This window comes from Dermacentor albipictus, chromosome 5 (assembly GCF_038994185.2).
Source record: "Dermacentor albipictus isolate Rhodes 1998 colony chromosome 5, USDA_Dalb.pri_finalv2, whole genome shotgun sequence".
Classification (NCBI taxonomy): domain Eukaryota; kingdom Metazoa; phylum Arthropoda; class Arachnida; order Ixodida; family Ixodidae; genus Dermacentor; species Dermacentor albipictus.
Genome location: NC_091825.1, coordinates 151901642 through 151928269, shown reverse-complemented (window position 1 = coordinate 151928269; position 26628 = coordinate 151901642). Strand labels below are relative to the sequence as shown.

Here is a 26628-nt window from a genome sequence, read left to right as displayed (position 1 = left end):
TAGTAGTCAAGCGATTGGGAAGCGCAGCTGTTTTGCGTAGATGCTGGATGTGGCATTTTCTGTGTTCGTTTAGCTTTTGCGTTTCGTGGTCTTTGTTATTTCGCGTGTCATATCATGAACCTTGTTACCATGTACTAAGCGCAGTGCTGGTGCGCACACAATAGCTGGTGCAAGCACTGGCTGTGTACAATGAGCTATTGACGTTGGCTGTTTTTGTCGCAATGCCAGCGATCACCTGTGGCCGCCTGTGACCAACGAGCTGTGATATAATGGTTGACAACCCTCTATGCCCCATTTCAATTGATCTTATGACTTCGTGCTTGTTTATGTGCTGGTGTTATTACTTGCTAAGCGACTGGAACGGAATGATGTTAAAACCAGTGTGCCTCGGAAAGCTTGTTTACAACGAAGCAATAGGTTTTACGTCAAAATAACATGTGGGACGCCAGAAAATGCGCCTCGTCTCTTACGAAGTTGACCTGTTGTTCGTGATCGAGCCTGATTGTAGCATAGCTGTTCAAGCAGGCATGCGATTTTTGTAGTACGTATTTGACACCGCTGCTTTGCTACTTTTGATTAGTGGAGGAAGGAAATTACTTTAGGCCAGCCTCACTGCGTTTCCTCGATAACTTATCCGCTCTCTCTCTCGGTTGCTTCGCAGCTTTCCTCACTTTTTAGGCGAAGTGTGTTCACCAATTTAGCAAGAATGAAGCTGGCGACTGCCTCGCTGCCGGATTTGAAAGCGCTTGCCGGCGCCATCATCGAACAACAGGAGACAACGCAGGGAGAGGTAACACACATTTTCATTTCTAGTCATACTGACAAACCCCGAGGCTCGCGCGCTAGCGTATCAGTAAGGCCATTTTTATTGTCATGGAAATCGTGGCCTCCCATTGGCTGCCTGATTGCACGTGACCAAGGAAATAGAAGCGCGCGAAAACATGGCAGTTTACGCGGTTTTCTAAAGAAACTAAACCACATACGAAGTTTATATATAAGGAAAAATGTGGGCAGTGTCAGCATCAATATGCAGGCAAATTTTTAAGTATGTGTGTCAATTAAGGGTTAAGTGAAAATGTCTGAACCCTTGTTGTCCATTTAGAGAAACACTTCAAAACTTTCTTTGCGAATTTCCTGGGAGGACCATAAATGGACACCGTTACCAATGTTCTGGCAAAGTAAAATTTGTGTCGATAAATTACTGTCATTGTAAAACTTTCTTAACATAAAGCCTTTGCAAATGTTTTATGGGAGGCAACGTTTTAAACAGAAGAGTCATATGCTGGCAACATCTTCAAATATGTGATTTAATTACAGGCAACTGAAACGCTTAATGCATCTGCTTGAAAAAAGGCGCTTTGCTGGAAATTGGGTTGTGATTTTGCAAGGTTGCAAGAGTCTGCTGTGTTATTTTTGCATGAGCTAACATCCCGCTTGTTACCTGAGATGTCAGTAGCTGCGCTGCCAGGCTGAAAAAAGGTGCTTGTGTGCCTCTTAATTCAGTGGCAAATCACAGCCAGCGCGGTTCCTGTCTGAGAATTTAGCCGCTACCACTCTGAAAGGCTGTCAAGGGCAACATAAGATATATTCATTCTTGGATCACCTTGATGTTTGTGCTCACAAGAAATAATGAGGCTGTTGCGGTAAACGTTGTCAAATGCTGCTGTTGTTGTTGCCTGGCTGGCTTCTGTCAAATTCTATGCATTTTACTGTATGACAAGCTTTGTGGCAATTTCTTTTTTTTCTCATAACGTTCGAACTGTTGGTATAATTGGTAAGAAACCTGCATGTGTTCCTGTTTAAGTACTACATTTTAAGAGGGTTTGCTGATAGCCTAATTTGGGACGTGCTTGAAAGAAATTATACGTAGAATGGCAATGAGGCGTAAATCAAGGACTACACAAAAACTAATATTTAATCTACATTATTATACAAATGTCTTACATGAAGATGGCAGATAAGTGCCCACATGAGAAAGGGAAGAAGGAAAACTTCATGGTGAAGCCTGTGGCTTTCATGTTTGACAAGGGGTCTTGGCCTGACAAATACAAGTTCCCTTGCCATAATGTCAGCGCCAGCCTAAGGTTTCGTGTACTTGTTCACAGTTGGTTATAGCCTTCACTCGCCAATTCTCTCTATTGAAAATGTGTGTCACCACATTTTTTGCATGTTCTGCATCATCAGAAGTGTACTGCTGCAGAGTGGATTAAGAAATTTTTATTTTTCAGTGTGTTTTGTCAAGTTTACAAAATGTGGACTCTATGCGAGAACTCTATACATGAATGTCAGATATGAAACATTAACTATTTCATCTGTAGCATACATTGAAGTGGCAATCCGGCCACTTGAAGTATATGTTGGGTGTAAAACATTGTGAAAGTAATGATATAAGCGAACCCGCTACGTCATGACGTAGTAGTACTGTGAGCAAACACTCAGACATCTACTGTCGAGCTCGTTTTGCTAAAACGCTTTGCACATATTTTTCAAACTTGCAACACAGGTTCTATCAGAATTGCTTTAAAGTGCTTGAGGCACACTATAAATATAATTATTTTCACCAGTGCTCTTGCCTTTAATGCACTATATGCTGCTAGCACTACAGAAAGAGAAGAGTACGCCTTCACCATTGCTGATTGAATGTGACATGGCGTGCATCCCTTCAAATATGCTAGTGCCTTCACTCAAGTGGTCACATGCTGCAAATAATTTGTACACTGAAGTGAAATGAAGCAACATTGCTTAAGTAGAGTGTTCAGCTTGCTCGAAGCTTAATGTATGTGGGTTCTTATCAATGCTGGGAAGAACTGGAAAGAAATGCATCATGACTGGAAAGGACACCAGGGTACGGCAGTAGCAAATTGTGTTTTCCAGTCTATAGTAATTTCTTTTCTGTGGCTCAGGTTCGCAGATATCTTTTTCTATGCACACTCAATTGTGTACATGTAAAACACATTATCTCTTGTGCTTACTTTGCATTTCCTTTTCCTTTTACAACAGAACAAGCTCAAGACATTTTGCAGTGCCTACAGGCAGGGTACTAAAGTGCAGAAGGCTGAATTTTTGCAGTTTCTTGCAAAGGAATTCTATATTGACAGGCAGCAGTTTGAGGCATCTGCCAGGAGTTACTTAGAAGACACTCAGGTATTGCCTGTTTCTCTCTGACTGCTGATTACTTTTTTCTTTTCTTCTTTTGGATAAGACTCGCTTATCTTAGTTGAGGAACTCCAGTGCGTACAGGAACCCGTTCTTTTATTCTAATAATAATTTTTAAAGAATTTGCTGTTACTGCTGTTTTGTTGGCACTTTTTCACAGTAAGCATCTCTTGGTCCCAATCATTTACTGAACCATTTGACATGTTTGCCTGCCAGCTCCACACACACAAAAAAAAAAAAAAACTCACCTTGCTGCATGTCCAGATACTCTAGACAGACTAGGCATGTGGCGATTTCAAGTAGTTTACTAAACATTGAAAACCCAAAATTTATGTGAAAACAAAGCGTGAATAGGTGCTAGTACTTATTTTAATGTCAATAGCATAAAGTCGCTGTTCACTGTAATGAAGGCTTGCATGACTTGAAAAATTGTTGTAATCTGGGGCCATTCACAGTGGAGCTTCATTATAGCTACACTGCATCCGACACAAAAATACTTTCATTACATCTAATATTTGCTTTAAGCATGTATTCATTACAGGCTGGTACTGGCAAGAAGAATTTTAGATTTCCTTCAATATATCCAGTAATTTGTTATATTCTTGTTCGTTACACTGGAGTTCAAAAGTATTTCTTATTTTTCTTGCCTTATTTTAGAACGAGCCAGCATTTCGCTTCAGAAATGAAGAGCGCCTTGGAGCCCTACTCATGCCAAAATATGTGTCGTTCTTTCACATTCTGGGAAGGAATGAAGGTGGCGTCAAGTTTCTTGTTGACATGAGGGGCGATTTGCTTGTAAGTATTGTGTCCACCTTGTAAGCATGTTTCTGATGAAAGCTTTTGTTCTGACTAATTAAATAATATTTGATGAGAATCTTGTTTGGGCTTCTTGTTGCTTGTAGATGTACTCGCAGGTAACTTTCTGGGGCAATGAGAGGAAGCTACAGAAACAAAGTGCGTGCAAGGAAGAGCACTCTTAGAAAAAGTGCCGTATTCCCATCCGTGTTATATTAAGCTGGGGAAGGGGAAATATTGTTACGGGGTTAACATCTATTTACAAATTATTACTATATACAAGAATACAACAGCCACAAGCAGCAGCGACTGATGCAAGGCTTTCAAGCATGCCTCTGGCCACTTTGTCACTGTCTGATCAACAGTACCAGCCCGTTGACTGTCTCATGGCAATATAAAAATGTTATCTACGACAGCAAAATGAGACAAAACGCACGACTATGTTTTAAATGTGACCTATTTTTATGCTTTTCTCTTCCATGTTTCAGCAAATGGGAAACCATCACACATGAATGCTATGCTGATTCAGCGTCTGCTCCTAGAAACATTGGGCTGCTGAGCTACCTGGCGCAGTAGCACATGTGCCCCTACAGCTTTCCTTTCATTGCCATAGAAAGTTGTCCGCAAGTATAGTAAACAGGTCAATATATTGTCATGTGGTGTAGAAACAAAGTAATAACAAAATAGTTACCTGAATAGAAAGAAACACTTTCTTGGGGGATTTTGTGCCCACAAGAAGGACTAATTCATCGGTGATGATCATGACAAACATAGTCTGTCAACAAATCAGAACTGAAGCAGGTTTCATGCAGGTGCTACCTATACACTCGAAACTCGTGATCGAAATCCTGCGACAACGAAATATTTTCCTACCCCCAGCGAACGGCCATAGGATTCAATGCATTTCGGACCTCTCAACAACGAAATGTCACTGTACTACAATTCTGCATCAACAAAATTTGCCAGAACGTAACCCCTTATATTACCTACTTGCGCAAGGCTAGCAAGCTCCAAAATGTGCTCAAATGCGATTGCATTGCACTGAAACTGCGTAAAATACCACTACAGTACACTTGCGTGGGTGCCGCCACTTTTATCTGTGTAAAAAACCAAGCACCGGAAGCAATTGCGTGCACTGGAAACACATCATGGCTGCCATCTTGTTTGTTGATTGCCTGTTTAAAGTGGCACGCACATTGCTACCGGCATGTGACGACGGTTTTGGCACACCTACTGCAGTGCGTAATGTCCACCTTGGTGAGAAAAATGCTGCAAAAACAAGCAAATTCATATCCTACTGACGTGGAATTGTTTATGGCACTTGAGATGGCAATCGCAGCATGGAGTGATCAGGCCATGAGATCGTCCGGGAATATGTATCCCTTGCTTCAAGAATGCTAGTTTTGGTGCCACCCGACAAGCATCGCATGCGGATTCAGCGCCGGATGTAGATTTGTGCGGAGGGGCCGTAATCTCGATCGATTGCCTTCGGGTATACGAGATACGATCCCTTTCGCTCTCAGCATTGGACACGTCGGTGCCTATGGACAACAGCATGCGCTGAAGAAATGTTGATGCATGCATGGAGTGCTGTTGCTCAGCTTCCAATGCCGAGTTACACAAAATCTTACAAAAGTGATTGTACCATTCCGCAGCCCGCAGCAGTACTACCACTGCTGATAGATGCAAACGGCGCACTTTGTACCGTCAGCAATGCGGTTATATATCTTGAAGCAGAGTTTGCCAAAGTAGGCTAACGGAATTTCACAGCAAAGTTTCATTCTGCGACGTATTACTTATCTGTGCTGTTTCATTTCGCAACAACGAAATTCCCCACGAAAACAAATTTTTTCGCGTTCCCTGCCGATTTCGTTATTGCAAGGTTCAACTGTATGTAATGCAAAAATTTCTCAATGACTCACATATAGTACGGTGAATTTTCTTTTAGGAACCCAAAAGCCTCGAGCTGAAAACACACTCAGGTAGGGCAGTAACAGCACATTTTCAAGAACGCAGTGTTCGCATCGAGCTGCACAGGTAGAGCAGAAATTTGGGCTTCCAAACGTAACAAACAACAAGAAATTGCATCAGCGGCACTAAGAAAAGGTAAAGCAAATACATCATGTGATGGTATAAAGTAAACTAGTCTGGAAATACTACAACTAGAAGATGATCCCTGTGAATGCCACTTCTGTGTGGTTTAAAAATGGCGGCCCACTTGAGTCAGCAGGTAAACAAAGCTCCATGACAGAACTTGCTAGTGCAATACTGGTGCAAAATTTATTACATATTTAAAATGAATGCTGCTGTGATATTTGCATTGTGTCTATTGATCCTTTTTTGTACTCTCTGCAGGATTTAATACTGTCACTACCAACAGAAAACCCTTGCTTCTATGACATTCGGCACATGAACGTCATCCTTAAGGATCTTTTGGCACTGTGGTTCACAGTGGGCTTCGTCAAATTGGAACGCATCACGTGGCAGTCCTCCTGTGAAATGCTGCAAAAGGTGACAAACCTAATTAAAATGATTTATTTATACAGTAGAACCTCTTTGATATGTTCCCGCTGCGTACGTTTTCCCAGCGCCAACATTCGCAATCGAGAACAAAAAAAATGACCCAATATAGTTGCGTTCATTTTTGCCTGTTCATACGGTCCTGGAAAACAATTTTTCAGCACCAACGTTCAGTATTTTGCCGAACTGCAATTGTATGATAAGTTTTCTGGCTGCTAGATCCCATCTAAACAAGAAAATGTGCAAGGTGTGCGTGATCGAGAGTAGTATATATAGCTGCCTGCCATGGGAGCTTCACCTCAATACTTGCCCGCCCGTCTCACATGCAAACACTGGCGCGCACTCAATTTCTTCTTTCGGTACCAGCAAATCTCTGGGGTCATCGCATGCTGCATTCACAGCTATCATCACCAATCCTATTGCAATAAGCATCTTAAGGTCTATCTATTTCACAGTGCGTGGTGCCGTCGGAAGCATAGCGCACGCTTTTAATAGGCGATAACTGAAATGCGATGCCATTCCCTGCTGCAGACTGCAATCGTAGAGGTTTTCCGGCCACAAGATCCCATGTGAACAAGACACGGCGTGAGGCGAGCATGATCGAGAACATTATCTAGACACCTATCTCATATGAAAACGGCGGCACGCACAGTTTCTTATTCCGGTACCAGCAAATCTCCGCCAGACTCGTCACACACCACATTTGCAGCTATTGCCGCCAAGCCTATTGCAATAAGCATCTTCACCTATCTGTTTTCTAGCGCATGGTGTGTAGTGCTATTGGTAGCGTACTGCACACTTCTAGTAGGCGACATTCCAAACACGCCATGGTTCTCTGTTGCAAGCGGCGCAATCTGGCCATAACGTTTTGCTTAGGTGGCATCCTGTGCCGCCATCCAGCTCAATTTCGCTTCGGTTTCCTGTCGCCCTCTTAAAACACCACACAATAGGAAAACAACAAAGCGTGTCTCATGCTGCTGGAGAACCACCAGCTCGACGCGCGTTGGCATCTCGTGCCACAACGATCTGCGCAGTGCTTTGCATTAAGTAGATGTCAACAATAGTTGAGTCTGCCAAATTTTTAAAGTCTCTTTAAATGGTACGTTTTCCCGGTTAGCATGTTTTTTCTCATGCTTTCTTTTGGAAAACGTATGAACGAGGTTCTACTGTAGTTTGTTTTTGCATACTGCAGCCCTTCAGTTCAAATGAAATGAACATAAAACAAAACAATCCACTTTAAGGTACAAATAAAAGAGAAGATTCTGAGCAACTTGTAAAAAATTCTTCACTGGTAGTAACTAGGTGTTGCCAGGTGTTTATTTGACTAAGTTCTATGGTCCAAGGGAAAAAAGCTGTATTCTCTCTGCCAATATGTACGGGAACACCATATTTTCCTTGTTTGTGCTTGTAATGAGGAAGAGTTACATAAGCAACAATCTTCATTAGAAGAACAACATAACAAATAGCAGCGAGTGAGGTTCTGATGTGCACATTCGCAAAAATCGCTGTTTGCACTCGGGTAAAGTGTTCCCTTTCGTATTGGCAGAGAGTGTCTCAGCCCAAGAATGAATGACAGATATGTTTTGTTTTTGATCGTTTCTGGTTGATGACAATTTAGCACATTTTAAGTAGTAGTTCAGGAATTCATATCAGGATGAGTTGAAGAGACAGTGCAAAAGTTTCAGAGACTCGACATTGCTTTTTTATAAAGTCGGACCAAGGGGTGCTCAGTGAGAAGATAGTGAAAAGTTTCTATTGTAGTGTCGGCAGCTGAAGCAAAGAGTCTTTTTTATCAATCACTTTAATCAGCTTATGTCAGCAAAGTAGTACAGATTTCAGACACTAGCACTATATTCAAAAATTGGTCTTGCGAGGGTTTTGTATGTTGGAAGTTTGTTTCTTTTGGACGTTATCGTAATGGGTGACTGAGATATTTTAGCTTTTTGTGGGCTTTGTTACAAGTAAAGTGAATGTGATTAGATCATGACAAGTTAGTAGTAAAAAGTAGGCAGAGGTACTTATATTCTTATACCCACTGCACTGAAAAAGCATTAAGTGAGCAATTGAATAGTGAAGATAACCTTCTGTGAAAACCCATAGTAACTGACTTCAATAATGTTATATTCATGTGCCAGTTATGAGACCACCCGAAAAAAAATCTAGAAGAAGAACTACTAAGAAAATGATAATCACCAGGCAACTTGATTATGGTATAGAGAATACAGTCATCAGTGTAAAGATTGATTTTTGTAGATGTTGTGTCTGCGAGATCGTTAGTATACACGAGGAATAGCAAGAACCCAAGCACCGAGTCCTGGGAAATGCCAGGAGATACACATGCTTAAAATAATCAATAGGGATAAAAAAAGACATATTGGGGAAGATTGGAAAAGAAACCACTAATACAGTCAACAACCAAAAGGTTGTTTGATACAAGATCAAGTTTATACATAATTTTAGAGCGGGTCAAAGTATCTAGAGCATTGGAAAAGTCAACGAATAATGCATCAACCTGAAGACCTAAGTCAAGAGCTAGGAAGATGTGTGATTTCTTTTTTTTTTGTGTGTGTGTGTGATAACGATCATATGGACACTCCAGGTGCATTTCTGCCATCGCTGTTGCCGTGATGTTTCGTATAAACTCCAAGGGCAATAACACCATCGCCACATGCCATACACTGTATATGTGAGTGAAACCGTGCGAGGGGAGCCGACAGTCGCAGCTCAATCTCATCTGTGCGAAAAAGAGGAAAGCGGGGAGGAATTGCGCCATCGCGTGCGAGGCAACGTTGAGAGGCACGAGGGGGGGAGGGGGGGGGGGAGGGGAGGTGTACTCCAGCTGCAACGTCGTATCTGGCAGCTGCGTGTGGTCACACGGCCACATCTTGAGAGCGATCTGCGTTGGGGGCAGAGTCTAGGTGCGTCAACAGCTCATAGCTTTGTGCGTGCTGTGTGTTCTCGGCACTCAGCTGTAGTTCTCACTCAGTTCTCGGTGTGCCGTTGCAGCAATACTCAGCACGATGGTCACTTCGCTCGCTGCTGCTGCCAGCTTTCTAACTTCAGCGTTTTGACAGCAAGCATCAGCGTTCATCAAATGGGATATGTTCACATTTGCTGTGCATGCTGGCACCATACTTGTTAATTTAGTTAGTAGACGAATGTTTACAAGTTGATACGGCTTATAAAAGTACTGTCCTTACTTCATGTGGTTGTGTGCTTATTTGCTATTGCAATCGATGCTTTGTCTTTCAAGCAAAATTCCGACTTCAGGCTCCTTTTATTTTCCCCCAATCGATTGCATGTAGGAGTTGTATTCCCATATGATTGCCGGGTGCTCCACAAAGATGCAATTATTTTGTCTGTCCCATTGGGATGAAATGAAAGCTGCTCAGCTTCAGTGCTTTAACAAAAACTAGCACATTCCGCATGACATGTCCAATGGCCACAAGCAAATGTTTCTGTACTCTGTAAAAACGTAAACCTATTGCTAAATGTAAACAGGGGGGACTTAAGGAGAAACGCTTATCAGTCTAAACTGATAAGGCATTCTTTTAAAGATTTATTTTAGTTAATTTCGTGCTATCAGGTTGATCACTCAAAAGAGAAAATTAAGGTCAAACTTCCAGCTTTGTAATTTTTGCACCAAAGCCTCTGTTCCAATATGCCAATGCGTCATCATAGATTCCAAAGTATTTTTTCATATTTGGGTCATTGGCTGTTCAGTAAACAGTCTCACTCTTTTCTAAACAGTTCAATCTTTGCCTTCTTTAGAATACAATGCATTCCTTCTTTACTGATTAAAAAAAAATTAGCTAGGCTCGCAAGCAAGGGCCGTCAAAATTCATAATATTATGGTGAGCTGGTGGAGGAACTTTCAAGCAGCATCACCACCAGATTCTTGTTCTTTGCATATTTCCTACCCTGTCAAGCCTCCTCACACTTTAAGAGTGTCTTTTTTTTTGTATTGTACAAGTGTATAGCAGCAAGATAAACAGTTGGAATAGTTGGAATGGATGCCTACTTGTTAACGGTATTGTTATATTGTGAGTCACAGCTGCTTGCTGATGTGCTCTATGATGTCACTGAATGACTTGTGTGCGCAGATCGGTGTTTTCTTTTTGTGTTTTGCTTTTAATAAACTTAAGTTGTTGGACAGCCCTCATCCTGTGTCCTTCTCTTCGTGTTGCCATGATTTTCTTTGCTGATTTCAATGACGTAGAAGAAGGATTTACTAATACAGCTCAACTGATTTTTTTTTTCTTTTTTGCGTTCCTTGAATTGATTTTCCTGTTTGTGACTGGAAAGTGCAGATATCGGAGTACGAGGCTGTTCATCCAATACGCAACTGGACTGACCTGAAGCGGCGTGTGGGCCCCTACCGCCGCTGCTATGTCTTCACGCACAGTTGCATGCCTGGCGAGCCCATTGTAGTGCTACACACTGCCTTGACCAGCTCCATCTCCTCTTCCATTCAGGTGCACCTTTCTATTTTGCCAGGGACTGTTGGCGACAGATTTTTAAAGACCTGGGTTGTTTCAGTGCAGCCATAAAATCGTCACTTCTCCATTCACGTACATCTACCTCTTTGCTAAACACTTTGCTTGGCTGGAGATATGTTTATTGATGAAAGAAACTTATAGAAATAGGGTAATGCGATACTGCTTCTTCACTGCTCTTTGACATTAAGAAATGTGCAGATCCCATGCACTGTGGAAATCTATGTAAGCGAAGGTTTCTGTGCTGTTTGCTTTGATTGACGATAATTAGCGGTGATGTTGATGGCGAATGATTAATTTCTTCAGTGTCTAGTCCAATATGACAGTGGTAAGTTGATGGGAATGTTACCTTGTCTGCACAATACACAGAACACACAGGGTGATATGTTTGCTTTGGGACATTGCGCGCCATTGTTCATAATCTCTAATAGGGTTGAGCAGTATCATTGCCTCACATGGCACATCGCATTGTGGCAGAAGCGTTAAACTTTAATTGAATTACAAGGCTGTATGCGCCGAAACCATGATTGGATTATTAGGCACGCCATAGTGGCGGACCCAGATTAGCTTTGACACACCGTGGTGTTCTTTAACGTGCTCCTAAATCTAAGTGTACTAGCATTTTTTTATTTCGCTGTTGTCGAAATGCAGCTGCCACAGTTGGGGATTGAGCCCACGACTTTGAGCAATGCTATAGCCGTCAAGCCACCACAGTAGACACAGAAGTGTTGATTTGATGTGTGATCACTGCCATAGTGTTGCCTAGAACCTACAGTGTTTTAATGCGGCTTTGCATCTCTACGTCAGTTGTTTGCTTGACAAATTTGTATGGTGTTTATTTTCCAGAATAACAGAAGTATACCGTTACCGTACCTTCAGTTTGCCCGCAATTACTGCTTCCTTGCCTTCTGTGTCATTTTTTCCCTCTCCCACCCTCTCCCCTGTATGGGAACTGCAAGAGTGGCAAGGTTATTATTCCATCGTTTCGTGACTGCGTCAGTTCTACCCATTCTCTGCCCCCTCTCTACCATTCTATCTGCCTCCCCTCTGTACTTGCACGTTGTGGGGATGCGCGACCCTCGCGCCTCCCCTGATGTTTTTCCCGCATAGCGCGTCTCCTGTTCTCCTGCTTCGCTGCGTGGCCTGCGTGACACGCGCGCGGTCTAAGTGGTTGAAGCGCAGTGCGAGAGATGGCGCGAGTGTTGCGCTGCAAACGCCGCGAGGTTACTTGGGCGCCGAAAGGAAGGCGCTTGCTCTTGGGGTTCAAGACAGCAAGCGGGACGGACGTGCCGTGCCGCACGTGCAGCGACCCTCTTGCCCGGCGGGTCGGCGCACGGCGGGGACGTCTCCCGCGTGCGCGTCGACCGATGCTTCGGCGAGACCGTCTTGTGTGGCCGCCTTTGAACGCGCCACGATTCGCGTGACTATACACGCGAACGAGCAGGCGTTGGGATCCAGCATGGGGCGAACACATTCGCTCGCTTCCGGTCGCGGTAAGTCGGACTTCTAGATTTGTCGCGCGCCCATCGGCATGTTTTGTGGATAGCAACTCGGCTAGCAGGCATTGATGTATGAAAGGTGCAATAAATGCCCTTGTGATTGTTTGCACTACTGTGTTGTCGTTCCTTTGTCCCAAGAGTACGGTGTAAGAATCCCACATCAGACCCCACAACGTTAGTAAAAAGGTAAGCACTGCTGTTTCTGCAGTGCTTTTGAGGGAGGTTACAGATAATTACACCTATCAAGAGGCTAATGTGGTGACATCCAGGAAGCTATAGAGGCCATTGTGCACATGCGACAGACGTGATAAAAAGCTCCAAACAAGTTTCTTGCATCGACTTTCCTCTCGGCCATGCTCCTTCCATGTATATACACGCTCTGAACCACCCCACTACATAGCGTGCAGGCAGCAGCAGCAGACGAGGAAATGTCGAAGGAAGACACAAAAAAACCTTTGCTTTAATGAAAAGCTGCGTGTGAGTCACATTAAGCCACTACACAACAAGTTGTCCACTTTAGCACTGTTGTCAATTCTTTGTTACTTAAAAGGTCCCTGAACCACCCCTCGGGCTTAGTGAAATAACATAGCCCGCGGGTAGCATACGCTGTTGTGAACATCTCAGCCAAGTTCTGCTGTCGTGTGCGGTTTGTGGAGCTCGCAAGCAGAGTGTGAAGTCACTTTTTTCTCAAGTGCTCTCGTTTCAAAAACCCCATGATCCTCGCTCTTTTCTGTGTGCTCTATTTCGTCATAAAGCACACTCCAATACGCGGCTGCTATTGGTCGCTGCGCTCGGCTACACCCCGGCCGCCACGAGTCCAGTGGCTAAGCGCACTGCAGCTCTCTGAGGGCAGCCGCGTTTGGCTTATGTTTAGTGCGGCATAGGCACCAAATCAGAAATTTGAACTGCATGCCTTGGTGACGTCTCCGCCACAGCCTTCACAGTGCAAGGCGTTAGAGGAGGAAGGGGAGCACAGCTGAGGCCGTGTTTGATTGCCGATAACTCCGCTTCTGCTGAACGCATTGAAGTACTTTTTTCGGCAAAGTGGTTCTGAAATAGCCTATCTTCACTCCAAATGTCTTTCTCCACTTCGATAAAAAGTGGTTCAGGGCCCGTTTAAGTGAAGCTGTTTGTTGTTGGCAAGCTGAGCTTTGTGTAAACAGCGGGAAGCTGGTATGCTTTAACAATTGTTGACTGCTTCTTATGCTAAGGTTCATTCTTCACATAACATTAACACAGAACACTCAGAGAATGGGCATTATGTTTTGACAGTGTCTGTTAGGTTTGGTTAGACAGTGTTGGCTTATTGATTGTTAGGCAAGTAAACCCTCATACTCTTTTATTGTTTTTTGGTTTGGTGGCAATGTTTCAGTAACAAATGTGATGATGGTAATAGCAAGAATTACTTGAGCAATTGTAGACATATTCTGTCTTGCTGTGATGGTAGGTTTGCACCCGTACATTCTTGGGCGATCGCTTGACTTAACTTCATTAAGTGATTTGAGTTTACTTGCAGTAATCACTCTTATCATTCAAAACAGAGGCTTGTTGGCCATCGGCACAGTCCCGAGGAACCTGAGCCACCTGAGGATTGGGAAGACGAAAAAATCATTAAGTGTGCTATCTTCTACTCAATCTCGTCAACTCAGAAAGGTAAGTGCTCAGGCATTACTTTATGTTACTAAGTACTAACATCATTAGTTGTCCCTTGTCATGAAAAAATGGTTATCTGACCTTTATTTTTACTAGAAAGATACAGATAATACTTTTATATGTGGCATGGCTGTATTCATTGTTGAACTTGTGTTTGTGTGAATAGCAACTTTCAGCTGTGGCCCAACTCCTGCTGTTTTCCCGGTGAGAAAGTTTGAATAAGAATTCTTAGATTTTGAAAAAATAATGTTTTTCTTTAGTTTAGAATACACACATTTACTATAACCATTTTTTCATGATATATTTTTAATATACTTGTACTGTATAGACTGTTCTTCAGCATTTGTTTTGTGGAAATGTTGGCATATTGTTTTGTCTGTAAATAGACCAGAGTTGCAGCTTCTTTCAAAATTATATAAATGTTTTGTGCCTGGAACACTGTGCCTAGCTATGTCTATTTGAGTGTTGCATGCATTAATTCTGAGATTCCCATCATGGGCTGATGAGCAAAACTGGAATCGGACATGAAAGGTGAGAAAAACAACACAGACAAGTACAATGTTAGCTTCATAACAAGCAGACATTAAACCTTTAAATAAATTAAACACATTCATCTCACTTTTTCTCTGCTGTGTCTCATCCCAGTTGTGCCGAAACCTTCTCTATGAGCGTCATGTGCCAATTAGCTCATTGACACATACAGTTAAAATTGTTCCGCTGAACAGTTTAGGGACCTTTGTTTAGTTTATTACTGATTAGAGAAAAGTTCATGAATAAGTGGGGCAGGGCAAGTCATGTAATGCATAGGGTGGATAATCACTGCTTTATTTGAATAACAGAAGGGGTGCCAAGGGAAGGGAACAGCACTAGAAGATTAGATGGTTTGATGAGATAAGGAAATTCGCTGGCATTGGATGGAGACAGTCCGCACACCACAGGAGTAACTGGCGATTGCTGAGCCGCTGTCACTCTGTAGTGGATGCACAGATGAAGATTATAATGGTATTCATAGTTAGTGAGCTTTCTGTTAATTAAACAGGCATTGTGATAAGGTGAACAGATTTTGGAAGTCCTTTCACGTTCATCTTAAACATTGATAAAATGACCTACTGTGTGTTGTGCAAGCTTGTGGGCTATGCTACTCTTATTACACAAAAGTCGTTGCTATGAATATCTTTAAGGGCAGTGATGGCATGTGCAACTTTTTATTCAACAGGTGTACGTGCAAACCCAGATCTCACTCGATGCCAGAGTACTTGACAGGCTTGCTAAGTGCCCTCTAGCGTCAGCCATTTTCTACAATAAACATTATACTAGTCAATCGATTCAGCAGGTCAACCTCCACATCAATGCATATGTATTCTTTCTTGCTGTGCCCAGGTCTACAAGGTATCGAGCTTGGGAAATATCTTATCCAAAGTGCAGTGAAGAAGGTCAAGGCAGAGTTTCCTAATGTGAATGAGTTCTCATCTCTCTCACCAATTCCTGGCTTTAAGGAGTGGATCATGTCTGAAATTAACAAGATTCTCAGAGGTACTCTACAAGCCTGTACAGGTTTTCTTTCTTGCCCCTATTGGTGTACTCAATAACGTAGACTAGCAGCTCTGAAGTGTTTCTAGTAATAATTCTGCCATAGTTATTGTTTATGAACGCTAGTGCCAATGCCTTGCAACTGTTATGCACTGTTGTGGCTCTCGTGACCCCTTTTTATTTTTCTTATCTTTCCTTGACCAGCCGCGATGGCTCAGTGGCTATGGCGTTCTATTGCTAAGCATAAGGTCGCTGGTTTGATTCGCGGTCGCTGTGGCTACACTACGATGGAAGAAGAAAGCAAAAATGTTCGAGTACTAAAGTTTAGGAACAAGGTAAAGAACTTGATGTGGTCAAATTAATCTTGAGACCCCTCCCCACTACAGCGTCACACATAGCCCTTGCATGGTTTTAGGATGCTTAGCACCATAGTTTGAATCTTGAATTCTTTTCCTTGACTTTTAGTGCGTGGTTGCTCTCTTTCTGCCTCTCTGTCTACCTCTACTCTCTGTCTCCTCTTTCCTTTCCCTGGTTTTTTCTTTTCTGAACTTCTGTGCTACAAAAATTCTGTCTTACTTGGCATATTTTCAGTCTACATTGTGTGTACATAAATATACAGGCAAATTAAAGGGCCCCACCTGGTGAATATTAATTGGGGCATCTCCACTAAGGCATTCCTTTTTAGCTTGAGTGTAACTTTCGGGCATTAGACACCATTTGAACATTAGACTTTTGGCCGTTAGACCAAGTAATCATTCACAATCACCCAATGCATCATGAAACAAGGGCACACATCTGTAATTGTAGCAGTCAAGTGACTGCAGCACTGTTTATGCTTCATGAAACAAGGGCACACATCTGTAATTGTAGCCGTCAAGTCACAGCTGCACTGTTTGCATTGGAAATGAATGTTAACCAACTCTCACTGACCGTGTTGACTCAGCAGCTTGACGGTTCTTCTGATAAGCATAAGGTGGCAGGTTCGACTTGGGGCTGCAGCAACCGCATTTTGATTGGGGCTTGTGTGTTTATCTTTAGGTGCATATTAAAGAACCCCAGGTAATTAGGATTAATGCGGAATCCTCCACTACGGTGTCCCTCATAACCCATTGAGCATTTCAGAATGCTAAACCCCATAATTTCTTTAAAGCAAAGCTTTCTTTGCCTACCATTCCATGGTTTTGCCTGGGTAAGTCAGTCAGTCGCGTTCACGCGGAGTAGATTCAGATTCACTTCCTTTTTCCCGAGCTTGTGTTTTCTTGCCCAAAATTTGTAAGTATTAAATTTTAGTGAAAATTTTATTATTTTCAATATTCGAGACTTTCTTTTCTTGATTCGATTTAAAATCTACTATTTAGTATTCACACAGCCCTACTTATTTCCAACGTGTCACCTTTTATTGTTATCATTATATTTTTTGTATACATCAATAAAAGTTGGCTGAATTCATGTCATGCCTTTCTGTATATTCTCTGTTGTTTCACACTAGAAGAACAGTCGAGTTAAGAGAACTTATACGTCATATGGAAGGGAACAACTGCGACCGTGCTTCCATCGCAGGTAATGCCGAGGCAGGCAAGCTCTTCAATCGTCAGCAGCTGGAGTCTGCTGTGCAGCCATATAGCGAAAACAGGCATCCCCTGGATGCGCTTCTGATGTTGCTGCGCAACAACGGCTGGTTCCACATTCCTGAACTGGTTGCCCAGCTTCAGGTGCCTCTGATGCACCTTTGTGCATTATATCTCTACCACGAGAAGCGGCGCGGTTATGCTCTGAACAACGTTGGTAAGTTACAGTTCTGCACTTTGCTGCGCAAAGCTCTTTGCATTTCAATCCGCATTAGAGATGCGATCAATGTGAAATGATCTTACTCCAGATATTTCTGTATGTACAAAAATTTGCTTTATAAGTAACTTTTGAACCTATACCTTAAACGACAAGTTGTACAGAACTGGTACCCTTATGCATTGGTGTAGTGTAGCCTGAGATTTGCTGTAATTAACTTAAACGACTGCTTTGCAGTCGCCAACTGATCATTCAGACTCAGTGGGGACTGCCAAAATGTCTGAATAACCAGGAGCCTTAATTAACAGATTGGGCCAAACGTGAGCGACTTTATTCCACAAGTGGCCAAAAAAGGTGTGCCGTGAACTTCGAAAGTGAACTATCACTTTCGAAGATATCTTCAATTTTGCATGACTATAGAGCAAGAAACATGTCTGTCTGGGAGTGACTGCATTTTCGGCACAATGCCAAGCACGCTATTTTTCATGTGACCAGCGCAGCAAGCATCCGCATCTGTGAGCAACTTCATTCTTGACACGCTATCTTATCACTGCACAGAAATGCTGCTGCCCCTCAATGCATCCGTTGCTGGTCGCACGAAATACTGCGAAAATGTGATCATTTAAGAATACGGCCCAGGCTTGCCAATGCGTGTTGTTGCACACACATATGCTTGCGCTTGGCTTAAACATTCCATGGCCATGATTTTCTAGCAATGCCTTTTAATGCTTTGTTTCCATTCTTTTCAAGCTTCATCAGTAGTCAGAGCGATGCTCCACATGTGTTGTGGGCCATGAACCGGCCATGAACTGTAGCTGATAAGAAGGGCACAAAATCTAGTGGAAGGTGACAATACAGAATTACAGCCCATATCTCGACCATTGCCGTGCTGCTGCTACAAATTTAAAAAAATTCAGTCAGTACATGCACCGAATTCATAGTGGCAAATACTAGATCGGATAGGCTTCGCTAGTTTTGGTTTTGTTGAGTGCTGGCGACATGACCGACGGCCTTGCTGGCGATGTCTCAAAACAAAAATATTGCTAATCCCGCTTGACTCGTTGGCCACATTAGCAGACAGTCGTACAGACGGAGTCCAGATTATCGCACAATATGCTGTAAGGTGTCCGAAATTTCAGTCATTCTTATACATTTGGTGCTAGTGGCGATGCCCCAGGCCTGTGTGAATTATCGGTGTTTACTGTATATTTCTTTTCTCCAAGCTTCAATGACATAGGTTAGTGTTGACATCACGGTTGCCAGTTTAGCTTAATATAAGCGAATGTGGGCTTCCGTTTTCACCAAGTCACTTGTCAATTTTTACAGTTGCTTGTCGCGTTCTTTTGGGGGGGGGCTTACTCGCGCTTTTCCTGCAAATTTTGTTATTTTAATGCCCATCACGCACGTTTATCGTTAAGTATATGTGACAGTAGCAGGAGTCACAAAGTAAGAAACTGTCCCTATCCATTCATTCGCCCACCCTTAACGGAAACGTGCCATATTAGGATAGTGAAGACAAATGCCACTTTTTTTGCCCGCCATGTGTTTCTATGTCACTGGCAGCTAAGCGCGCCCACCTCTTTTTCTGTCCCCTCAAAGTGGACATGGCTACGTTATTGTCGCAAACTTGCCGGTATTTACGATATAATTTATTACTGATACGGAAGAAACTGTTTTAATGCGCGTAATGTATCCATGAGAAGGACAAAAATCGCGTTCGGCGCATTTGGCTTGCTCTGCCGGCCGCCATTTTTGTTTTGGTGTCCTGCACTGTTCAGCAGCAGCCGCCTGCTTGTTAACCTGTTGTCATCCCGCAGCAAACGCGAGATTAAAAAATGTTTGTTTTCTTTTCACAGGAAATTTAACTTGCGTAATGATCGCACCCCTGAATTTGCGTCAATTTCTTTGACAAAAAATTCCTATCATTATGCAAGTAAATATGGTAGTTATGAGGTGTGTTCAAAAGAAACCGGAATTTTGCTATAACATCTTAATTGCTTGTTGTACAAGATTCTAAGCACAGTCCCCCTCAAATTAGTCCCCTCTACTGGCAATACACTGTTCCCACCGTTTCTTCCATTTTTGGAAAGCCTCCTGGAACACAGTCTGGAATGGCACACAGGTCTCTTGTCGCATTGTCCGGAATCTCCAAATGACACCCTTTCAACGTGGCTTTAAGTTTGGGAAACAGGAAAAAGTCTGCTGGGGCTTTGTCCGGAGAATACGGTGGATAGGGCATAACGGGAGTGTGATGTTTTGCTAGATAGCTGCGAACAAGGAGCAACGTGGAAGCCAACTCATTGTCATGATGCAACATCCAAGTTTTGTTTTTCCACAGTTCAGGCCTCTTACTGCTCACAGCATCTTTCAAACACGCTAGCATTCTCTGGTAGACTTCCTTGTTTACCATCTGGCCACGTGGTACAAGTTCCTGATGTACAATGCCTTTGCAGTCAAAAAGAACAACCAACATCACCTTGATCTTTGACCGACTCATGCATGCTTTTTTTGGACAGAGCGGGCGAAAGTGCGCACCTGCTGGTGCGCCAGGCATTGCGGGAGGGGAGAGGTCATTGCCGAAACGCCATGTCACCCTCGCTTTCGCAAGCCTGTGTTATCCGCGCGTTCCTTTGTCCGCACACGCTCTCTCCTGCGTTATGACTTTGCCTTGGTAACTGCTATAAATAAATTAGTGCATAAAAAACGGAAGAAATTTAAAAGGAAAAATTTTGGCTGTAGTCAGTTTCCAACCTACTACCCCATGCTCAGAAGCAGAGTGTCTTACCCACTGGGCTAAACCAGCACCTCCTAGAGAGCAGGCCTGTGCGCTCTGCTTTATGATGTCATGCTACTTGGACCGAAATTTACATTGCCAAGCCCAGCATGACAAAAGAGGTGCCATCAAAATCGCCGAGGCTTACATTTCCAAGCCCAGCAGGACAAAAGTGGTGACATCAAAATCACCGCTGCTTACTAGGGAGTGGTGATTCTGTGGCAGTCGGTGAACGTAACATGACATCACGGATTGAAGTACACCGACCGTGTGCTATCTAGGCGGCGTTGGCTATGCGTCTCAACGCGCTCCATTTTTTTCTTTTCGGGGATATCATAAGCTTCCATTCATAGCTGCAATCAGTTTTTACTCGCACACATTTCTTTCTCACAGCGAGGGCTTCCCATAACTACTTCATCTCAATGAGTGTAATCTTGAACTGCTCCTTAGAGGCTGACCACCAGCCATTGACTAGAAATAGATTAAGTAGTTCTGGTGCATTAATGATTCTTTCAGCAGCTGGCTTGTTTCATATAAGTAGTATACGCATATTTATGCCTCTCTCCACCATGCCTTTTACGTAAACCTGTAACCTGCACATCTGTAAGCTCAAGCGTTATGCATTTTCTTGCTATATTTTTTCAGCCAACTTTCACCTGAAAAATGGTGCTGTGATCTGGAGGCTAAACTGGCTGGGCGACGTTTCTCCCCGTGGGCTCTCATCATCTTGCTCCATTATGGTGAATTACAGGTGAATGACACCCCAGGTTAAATTTACCTTTAAAAGGCCTAAATGCCTTAATGATAAGTCTAGTGGAAACAGTGTTGTGGTCTAGCTGCACTTTCATAAGCCAGTACTTTCGTAAGGCCTCAACTCTACTGAATTCTTTGTGGAAGCTTGCATGCCGATCTGAACCTATTAATATGTATGTATACGTGGGTGTTGCTATTGTCATTCTACTCGCCAAATGTCTGAGTAATGCAAGTTTTGGATTTTGCGAGTTGAACAGGCATTTTGGGTGCTGATTGCATATTTCAGGGACGCACTGCTTCCAGAGCACACCACACAGTAGCAGTGTAGCCATATTCAAGATTGGCTTTTCGCAATCTTAGCTTTGTGTTACATAATGTCCAGTATGATGACTCACTCTAGCAGCAGTAATTTGTTAACATCAAAGCATCTCTGCTTATAATCTTTCCATTATAGCCACAGAGCACCACAAACTCCGTTATGGTGGTTGAGGTTTTCTGTGGCCGGACATGAGATCGCGAGTTTGATTGACATTTGCGGCTGCCACATACTGATGAGGCTGGAATGCCAAAACGCTTGTGCACAGTTCTTTTGGTGCACAGTAAAGAACTCAAGTAGTAAAAATTAAACCGGAGCCCTCCACTGCGACATCTTTCTTAGCACCTGTGCTGCTTTGGGATGTTAAATCTAATCAATTAATGAATCAATCAATTCCTCTGATGTTTTTTACATGGCATGGAAGTAATGGTGACAGGAAGTGTTACTTGCACGCAGGTTTCTGCTGGTTCAGCTAACTGGTATTCACTGAAAGTTATGTTCCCAAAAGAGCTTGAACGAGAACACAGTCTAAAGGAACAATCTAAACCACTTATTTCCCTTTCAACATTTGCCAGTGCATGTAGCACCAGTTCGATGCATTCACAAATGCCGAGTTTTGTGGCTGTGGCACTTTTGTTTATTCCAAGATGCGCCATTACAGTGCCCATTAATCACATGCAGAAGGTGTCTTACTGCAGCTTTGTTTATAACTACAATTATTTTGATCTGGCCTACCTGTAAATGTCACTGTGTAAAAGTTAGGTAAGCACTCAACATTGGAATTATGCAGACTGTAAATGTTCCCCTAACTTCTTGTTAATTCGGTTTTGTTCACTGAGGTCTCAGTGAGTCCTTTTTGTACAGTGCAATCTTCTATTCTTGTGTTACTGTAAGAAATGTTTCTTCTTCCTTTGTTTATTTATTTTTCCAGTTCATTTAACTAGCGTTGCATATGACTGACAGCATTCTGTGCTGTGTCCTTAGGTACTACTTAGAGGACATGGAAGACTACAGGCACGCTTACGTGGAGAATGGAACCATCACAACTTCTGACATGTTCATGGAACATCTGAAGCCTCTTCAGTCCTTTCTGTAAAGTCAATTGGTGTTTTTTGTCTGTGTCTAGTGAAGATGACACTGGATGGTATTGCCTGCATTTTGGCAGCTCTCACCAATTCATTTTTGTGAGTTCGATATATGTACTTGTTATATAGCAACAACTCTCTTGAAGTGTCAAGAGCAGTGGAATCGCTACAAAATGATTGCCTTTGTTGGCAAAAATTGATAGTTGAGGATGTCATCAGAATTAGTTCAAGAATGGCCAATGAGAAAATTAAATAATTTATTTTCACTAATCAAATTTTAATTATAATCAGAAAGTCACACATACAAAACATGTACACAGGAACAAGAAGTACAGCACAAACACTGTGTTTTATCGCGATAGCAATTATATGGACACTCCAGGCACATTTATGCCATCGCCTTGAGGTTCCGTATGAGTGAAAGCGTGTGAGAGTGAGCCGGAGAACGCGGTTCAATCTCGCATGCATGAGCGAGGAACGCGGCTCGGATGCATGCCCTCTCCTGTCGCGCGAGGCAGGGGGGTCAGGTAAGGGAGGAGGGGCATTCTTTTCTGGCTGCTGCTAGGGTGCCTCAATGTCCTCCTCACCTGCCGCTTTGCACAGAATGGAAACAGTCGCAGCGTCTACTACAGCGTTGGCCGCGCGAATATTGGGCGCCGTAGTAGATGCCTTTGGCGGACACCGTAGAGATGTGTTACTGACGCTCGCGTTTTTTTAAAGCGATCTGCGACGTGGCCAAAGTGCGTGCCTGCACGGGTCTCATCTTCAAAGCGATCTGCAATGTTTGCGGAGTGCACGTAGTGCCGGTAGCTTCATATGTGCTGTTCTTTCAGTGTTCTGCTTGCGTTGAAGCAAGAGATGCATGAAGGTCAATTCGCTTGCTGCTGCTGTGCGATTCCTCACTCCAGAATTTTGACAGAGAGTTTCCGGGCTCATCGAGCGAGACGTGTTTCCGTTTACCTGTGCGTGCGTGACACCATGCTGCTTAATTTAGTTAAAACAAGTTGCCAGGCTAGTTGGTTCGAAGCCATGAGAGATGATGTGTAAGCGCGACTGAACAAGGACGTAGAAAGAAGCAGACACACAAAGACAGCGCTGTCTATGTGTGTCTGTTTCTAGATCCTCGTTGAGTCACACTTACACATTCTATCATTGTTTTTTCTTGTGTCCATATTCTCTAAGCTAGCCTTTCTGAATCTTAAATCATTGCCAACTTGCTCTGCTTTCAGGCATTTTATTAACTTTGTTGTACATACTACAGTGGTGAAATTCAAGCCTGTCTGCTAAAGCCAGACACATACAGGTCCTGAGGCTAGCACCAATTCTGAGTGAGCCATCTAAGAACTTGCAGCGAAATGCATTGGTGTCCTACCTATCATTTTCTCACAAAGCCTTTCATTTGCGATGTGAAACAAAACTATGTGGCACATGACTGCCTTTCATCGCCAATCTTGTGGACAAATGTCCCAAAATGGTGCTATCATCAGAATTCCTGCTTAATGTACATGTCTTGACACTGTTCATCACCAACTGGCTTTAATTCCACAGATGCAGTATGCATGCTGATGTTACTTTAAGAAATAGTTAGTGGAAATTGTTAAATAAGGAGCGTACTGAAAGTAATTACAGAATTTTAGGTGTCTACTGCTGCTGTGAACTTAAGCCAGTAACAATTATAATTTTATGTCAGATGTCTTAAAACATGTTGGACATGTATTGGCCTCACCAGGTCTGGCCATGTTGAGCTGACAAGCGCAGAGCATACAATGCGTGCTAGCGATGGTGTTTGCAAAGAATTACATTGCTACGCGCCACGGAAAGGCCTAAAATTTCAATCCGAATGCTGTTTTCCCTTTACTTCGCGGCGACCGCGCTCCAACCCAGACGGTGACGTACCCGTGTCTCTGCACCTACATACTCGTGTCTGCAGTGTGACCTCGCTCATGGTGACACGTGACCTCGAGAATTATTCAAGGCAACACCTCTTATTTGTGTGATCTGTTGCTTGAATTAACAAATTGAAGTTTAGAGAAATAATAAAACACACAAACGGAATGTCCGCATTTTTTGTTTTACTTTGCACCGAAGCAAGAGAGTTCCCACGGTCGTGCAGTCTTGTATGCAGGTACCAAAACTATACCATTTTCTACTGTGTTCCAGTGCGTGATCGTGCTCTATGATCCGCTTGTTCTGCTTCAGTATTCGTGTAGCCCTGAATTATGCCACTAGTCATGCGTCCTTGTGCACAGCGCGCAAAATCGTGCACTGCATGAAATGAGACAATCACAACAGCTCATGCACAGCACCATCAGCAAAAGTGCGCAGCGGCAGGAAAAAAAAAAAAATGAGGAGTAGAAAAATTAAGGCTAAACCCGTGGTGTATGTGTCACGCGATCTTAAAGGTCCAGTATGGGAGAATGCAGGGAAGGAATTTCGCTTGCGGAGGCTAGACAGGGCAAGTGGAGAGAGCGTCTCGCTTGGCAGTGGAGCTCGCCTCCTGAAATCATGGGTTCGCAGCTGAAATATTTCTATATTGGCTAATAATGAGCCTATTTAAACATGTTTGCAGCGGAACGCTCCTTAGAGGACACATAACAACTTCCAGCACATAACCAAAATTTGCCATGGGGCCTGGTGAGGGGCCCTTTAAACTCATTCAGTCTTCACTGAACCGCCTCGTACTTCACTGGCAGCAGTTCTTGAGCTACCGCCAGGCTCCAGCAAAACCTTGCAATTCTCATTCCTACAATTAAAAAGAACAACTTTATTGAAACATAAATCTGATTGGTGTCTATGGGTGGAGCCCCTATTCCAGCGCCCAACTGGCTTCTGCGGCTCGCCGGGCCTGGTCAACGGTCACCAGCTGGCTTCCCCAAGTCCAGTTTGGTGAGTCGCGCCTCCCATGACCAGTTAGCGAGTGAGTCCGTGATTAGCGATGAAACGGCATGTTTCGGGTGCCTCGGTCATTCGTACATGATATGCTGGAGTGTCAGTGTATCTTCACACCAGGCACATTTGTCTTTGTGTCTGTCGGGGCCTACAGTTAAAGAAACACAAAAGAAAAGCATTACGTTAAGGTAGGTTGGTCAATTATAATTGTGAAATTGCAGACAGGTGGCTTTTGCTGATACTACTTGCTGCAGAATAGAGATTGGGTTTGCCAGAAAATTACTAAGTGAAACACAGTAGTATTGCCTGCACTACGTAGCGGTGGAAGCTTTCAACAAGTATAGTACAATTTTTCAGCAAGGCTGAGTTAATTTGATGACGGTAGTTTGTGAACTACCACTTTTCTACTTCATCTCTGAAAACCTGGAGCAGCTCATTACATGTTAACAAATTGTAGGAGCACCTGGTCGATTCTAGGAAAGTGCTGGTTATATATGAAAAAAGAGATAACATTGTATCTTAACATAGGTGAAAACTCAGCATGACAGCTTTTGTAAAACATTTTTTTCACAAACGCAACATCTCTGACGTCACATAACGGCATCACCACCATTGCAGTTTGGGCCTTAAATCTAATAATGGAAGTTCATCCCTGTTTTGCCCCTCTAATAATTCATATTTTGTCACTGAACCAGTGCAGACAAAGCTGAAGAAAAATAAAATATAAAAGTAATCTGTTGGCCTGGCCTAGTTTAGCATTTCCGATTTCGTGTACTTTTAAACTCGCATAGCCCAGTGGTTGTGCAATAGCTGACTGTAGCCAAGTTAGCGTCAGTCATTATGGTGTGTTTCTTTCACTGAGTGGTGATTTTTTTACCACTTTTTCAGACATGAGCAAAAAACTTGCCTGTTCATAAAAAATGAGCAAGACGATTTGTGCTTGACTGTGTCAGAAGCAATGTTCATTATGTTATGAGGTTAAAAAAGAAAGACCTCCATCTATAAATGATGTCATTTTTGTTTCCTCGCTGCTGTACCTCCAGCATATTCAGCAGTACAAGCATAAAGATATTGTTGTTTACCTATTTTTCACGTGTAAATAAAGAAGTTAAATACCTAGAATGTGTGTGTGCTCTAGTCTAAGATGCTTTATTTTTCTACCGCATTGGACGGGCACAAATTTGAGCTCTGCAGGGACAGCATCTGCATCAATGTTGGCAACCAGCCCAGTATCTTTAGGCTTATGCAAATACAATGCCTTTTACACAAACTGTGTGGTAATGGGACGTGTGAAGGGACACTAGAGAGAAACACTAAAAAACACTTGAAGAACTCCATTTTCATTGTTTTGCTTTAATAAGTTGATTGTTAGAAGAGA

At 43.0% G+C, this 26628-nt stretch overlaps 1 protein-coding gene across 3 annotated transcripts; it reads left to right on the top strand.

Annotated features, from left to right (window-relative positions):
- LOC135903415 (malonyl-CoA decarboxylase, mitochondrial-like) lies at window positions 1–26372 on the top strand. 3 transcript variants are annotated; one of them, XM_065433735.2, is made up of 11 exons: window positions 1–272; window positions 662–790; window positions 3001–3144; window positions 3814–3951; window positions 6307–6462; window positions 10782–10946; window positions 14008–14119; window positions 15500–15652; window positions 17210–17434; window positions 20853–20958; window positions 22261–26372. In XM_065433735.2, exons 1-11 carry the CDS (start codon window positions 270–272, stop codon window positions 22370–22372), a joined length of 1443 nt encoding a protein of 480 aa, XP_065289807.1. In that variant the 5' UTR covers window positions 1–269; the 3' UTR covers window positions 22373–26372. The 3 variants fall into 3 exon arrangements, with proteins under 3 accessions (XP_065289807.1, XP_065289808.1, XP_065289809.1); XM_065433736.2 differs by having other exon boundaries at window positions 7–63; XM_065433737.2 differs by lacking the exon at window positions 1–272 and adding an exon at window positions 322–541.
- Window positions 26373–26628: the final 256 nt, after the last annotated feature.

What these genes read in the sequence shown, in the direction of transcription:
- LOC135903415 (XM_065433735.2), top strand. An exon ending in CCATCTCCTCTTCCATTCAG is followed by an intron (nt 10,947 to 14,007) that starts GTGCACCTTTCT and finishes CATTCAAAACAG; the next exon opens with AGGCTTGTTGGCCATCGGCA. An exon ending in TCCATTATGGTGAATTACAG is followed by an intron (nt 20,959 to 22,260) that starts GTGAATGACACC and finishes CTGTGTCCTTAG; the next exon opens with GTACTACTTAGAGGACATGG.